At 48.5% G+C, this 2,748-nt stretch overlaps 1 protein-coding gene across 2 annotated transcripts in view; it reads right to left on the minus strand.

Moving 5' to 3' along the window:
* The window catches only part of L3MBTL1 (L3MBTL1, histone methyl-lysine binding protein), a 19,622-nt gene extending 17,688 nt beyond the window's left edge, over positions 1-1,934 (minus strand). The window contains exons 1-2 of one of the 2 annotated variants that reach the window (XM_026037330.1): positions 1,784-1,919; positions 906-1,129 (exon numbers count right to left, since the gene is read on the minus strand). In XM_026037330.1, coding sequence (XP_025893115.1) covers positions 906-1,129; positions 1,784-1,919 — 360 coding nt within the window. Of the gene's footprint in view, positions 1-905; positions 1,130-1,783 lie in introns of both variants that reach the window. The other variant, XM_026037331.1, reaches the window with a different exon arrangement.
* Positions 1,935-2,748: the final 814 nt, after the last annotated feature.

The following is a 2,748-nucleotide window of genomic DNA, read 5'->3' on the forward strand; positions in this document are numbered from 1 at the left end:
AAAAAAAACCAAACAAACAAAGAAACAAACAAACAAAAAAAAACAGAAGGCAAAAAATTAACACACGGAATAGAAATTTAACATGATGGCAAGTGGGTATATGTGAGCTCTCAGAGTGAGAGATTCATGATGTCCAACAAGGGACAGCTCTCCAAGAATCACAAAGTTGAGAGTTCCAATGAAGTCTGCTGCTGTGCTATCCTAAAGTGCAATCTCTGCTGATTGTTGAGCCTGCCAGGCTGCTGTACTTGTCAGGAGACACATGGCTCAAGGAGATGGACAAAGCACAAGACAGTGCCCAACCCTCCCCTGCTTTCTGCCTGCATTTAGGTGAGACCAGCACCAGCTGGCAGTGCTGAGGGGGCAAGGCAATGCCTGGAGGACACAGTGCTCTGGGTCTGAGAGCAGTTGAGAAATTGGAGGAGAGAAAGCACACTTTGTGCAAACTGTTGCATGCTACCAGGCCACCACACTCCCTAGCCACAGTATACCTAAAGGCACCCATTGCCTGTGTAGTGCACGGCCACGGTTTTCAATGTGAATGCAGGAGTTTGGGCAACTCCACAGCAAGGCTTGGAAAGGCAAGACATCTTGCCCTACAAGCAACATCCTCTGCTGCCTGTGCACAACAGAGCTGCCACATTCCCTAGGTACCATGCGCATGCTCTCTGTTAAGCTCACAACACAGTATTGCTGGGATAGAGCATGAAAAGAGTCCTAAAGGGCAGGAATAGCTGGCGTTTGCTATTTGCAAACCTGAGGGTGTCATTACTTTGCTGAGGGTGCAAGGACTGCCAGGCTGGCCATGTTGCAGTTGTTTCCTGGTGAGCATAGGCCTGGAGACTTCCACTGACAAAGGCAAGCATCTGAGGGGGGCAAAGCTGGTGGCCCACGGTTACACTTACCCGTAGGTTACTCCCAGGCAGAGTAGCCACTCCATCTTTCCACTCCAGCACACGGACTGTATTGCAAGTCTGCACCCCACTTATCTGAGGGATGACAGTGGCTGTGATGGGCTCATTCCCTGCCCCTCTCTCTGGCCTCTCAGCCCCTGCGCTTCTCTGTGGCTCCCGGGGGAATCGCTGGATTTCTAAGGTGCTGGCAGGAAGGTTGATGGTAGTGGCATTTGCTTGAGGTGAGAAAAAAAGAAACAAACAAGCAGAGACATACAGAAAACTCTTCACAGTTGCAAACAAGACCCAGCGGCAAGACAGCAGCCTCAAAAAACACAAAGTGATGAAGAGGAGACGGTCTCTCAGCCATGGTCTAAGTGTTGCAGACTAAAGTAAATAAGCAGGGAATAAAACTCAATGGGGTTTGCAGCCAGCGGAAGCAGTATGTAGGCCAGGGCCTCTCTACAGTGGGAACTAAGACTCAGGGAGCAGGAAAAAATGGGAGATTTGCTTAAAAAGCACACCTGTGATCTCACCTAAATGCTAATGTAGGCACATCCAGGCTGGTATGGGCTTTCTCTGCACATGTCCTGAAAGACACTGGTGAGCTGGGACAGACCAGTCCTAATAACTGCAGCTCAAGCAGCTACATACACTGCCAAGCAGGTATCCAAGCTCAGCCCACTGTGCTGCAATGGGAACAGCAGCCCTCAAACATCAGGGCTTCAGTTTAAGGCTTAGGAGACTTTGATCTGCCACAGAGATGGTGACAGCCTCACAGCTTTGCTTCCTTGGGCTTATAAGGAGCACAGACACAAACAAGTAAGAGAGAAGCAATCCACGGTGAGAAGGCTGTGAAGGCAGCAGATACAGAGAACAATCCCACGTACCTGGTATGATAAAGGCAGTCGTTGGCAGGTGGGTGCTCTGCACAGTGCTCTCAGTGGTGACCACGTGGACGCTGACCTCTCCAGCAGGATTCCCCTTTGTGCTTCTCACAACTTCCATCTCTGCTCTGCTGTCCATCACCTTGCCCAGGCACAGAGCATAAAACTGGAAGTAAGGAAGAAATCAAGTTGGGCAGTATAAACTTGACAAAGGTGTGAGAAAGGGACTGTGTAGGATGGTCCATTTTCACCAACCCATAGCAGGACACTCTTTAAGACATATTAAAGCACCACTTAGTGCCACTGAACCCAAAAGAGAACAGCATGACAATCACTGCTGGTACCAACACGATCGAGGAAAGCCTTTTCTGTGAGATCCAGCTCAGAGCCTGCAAACATCAAGTTTTCCAAGTTTTTTTTTTTTTTTTTTTTTTTTAACATGGCACCATCAAAGAAGGAATGAGCTTGGCAGGTCCCACCACAAGCAGTAGCTGTTCCTGTCTCTCTCCGGGGCTTCTACCACTGTGATGGGACTTGTAACTGTTGGTTTGGGATCCCTTACCCAGGAGAAGATAGAGGTCCCTGACCTCCCCTTTTCAGTTCCCCATCTGGGCAGTTACTCGTGATTTTTGTGATTTCCTTCTAACTGGTTATAGGACTGCATTTCACAAGTGATGTGTTAAGCATGAGGAGGGCATGAAGTTCATCACATACAACTTTTTTGTTTGTTTGTTTGTTTCCCATACACTCAGCAATTGTAACTTGTTTAGCAAGGAAGGAGCAGGTCAGAGAAAGCATGTTCTGCATAGTACTTAATAGGCCTTCTGACTAGCCTCACCTGGGGTGTGCATCCACACTGTCCATAGGGCCAGGAGTTCTATTTAAGCTCAGCCTGCTGCCTTTAGTTCCCGCTTGAGCTAGGCTAGAATAATAATGGTTCTCAGTTCAGTTGTGCCTATGGACTCTGG

Source organism: Nothoprocta perdicaria, unplaced genomic scaffold, assembly GCF_003342845.1.
Source record: "Nothoprocta perdicaria isolate Ctin4 unplaced genomic scaffold, notPer1 scaffold_196, whole genome shotgun sequence".
Classification (NCBI taxonomy): domain Eukaryota; kingdom Metazoa; phylum Chordata; class Aves; order Tinamiformes; family Tinamidae; genus Nothoprocta; species Nothoprocta perdicaria.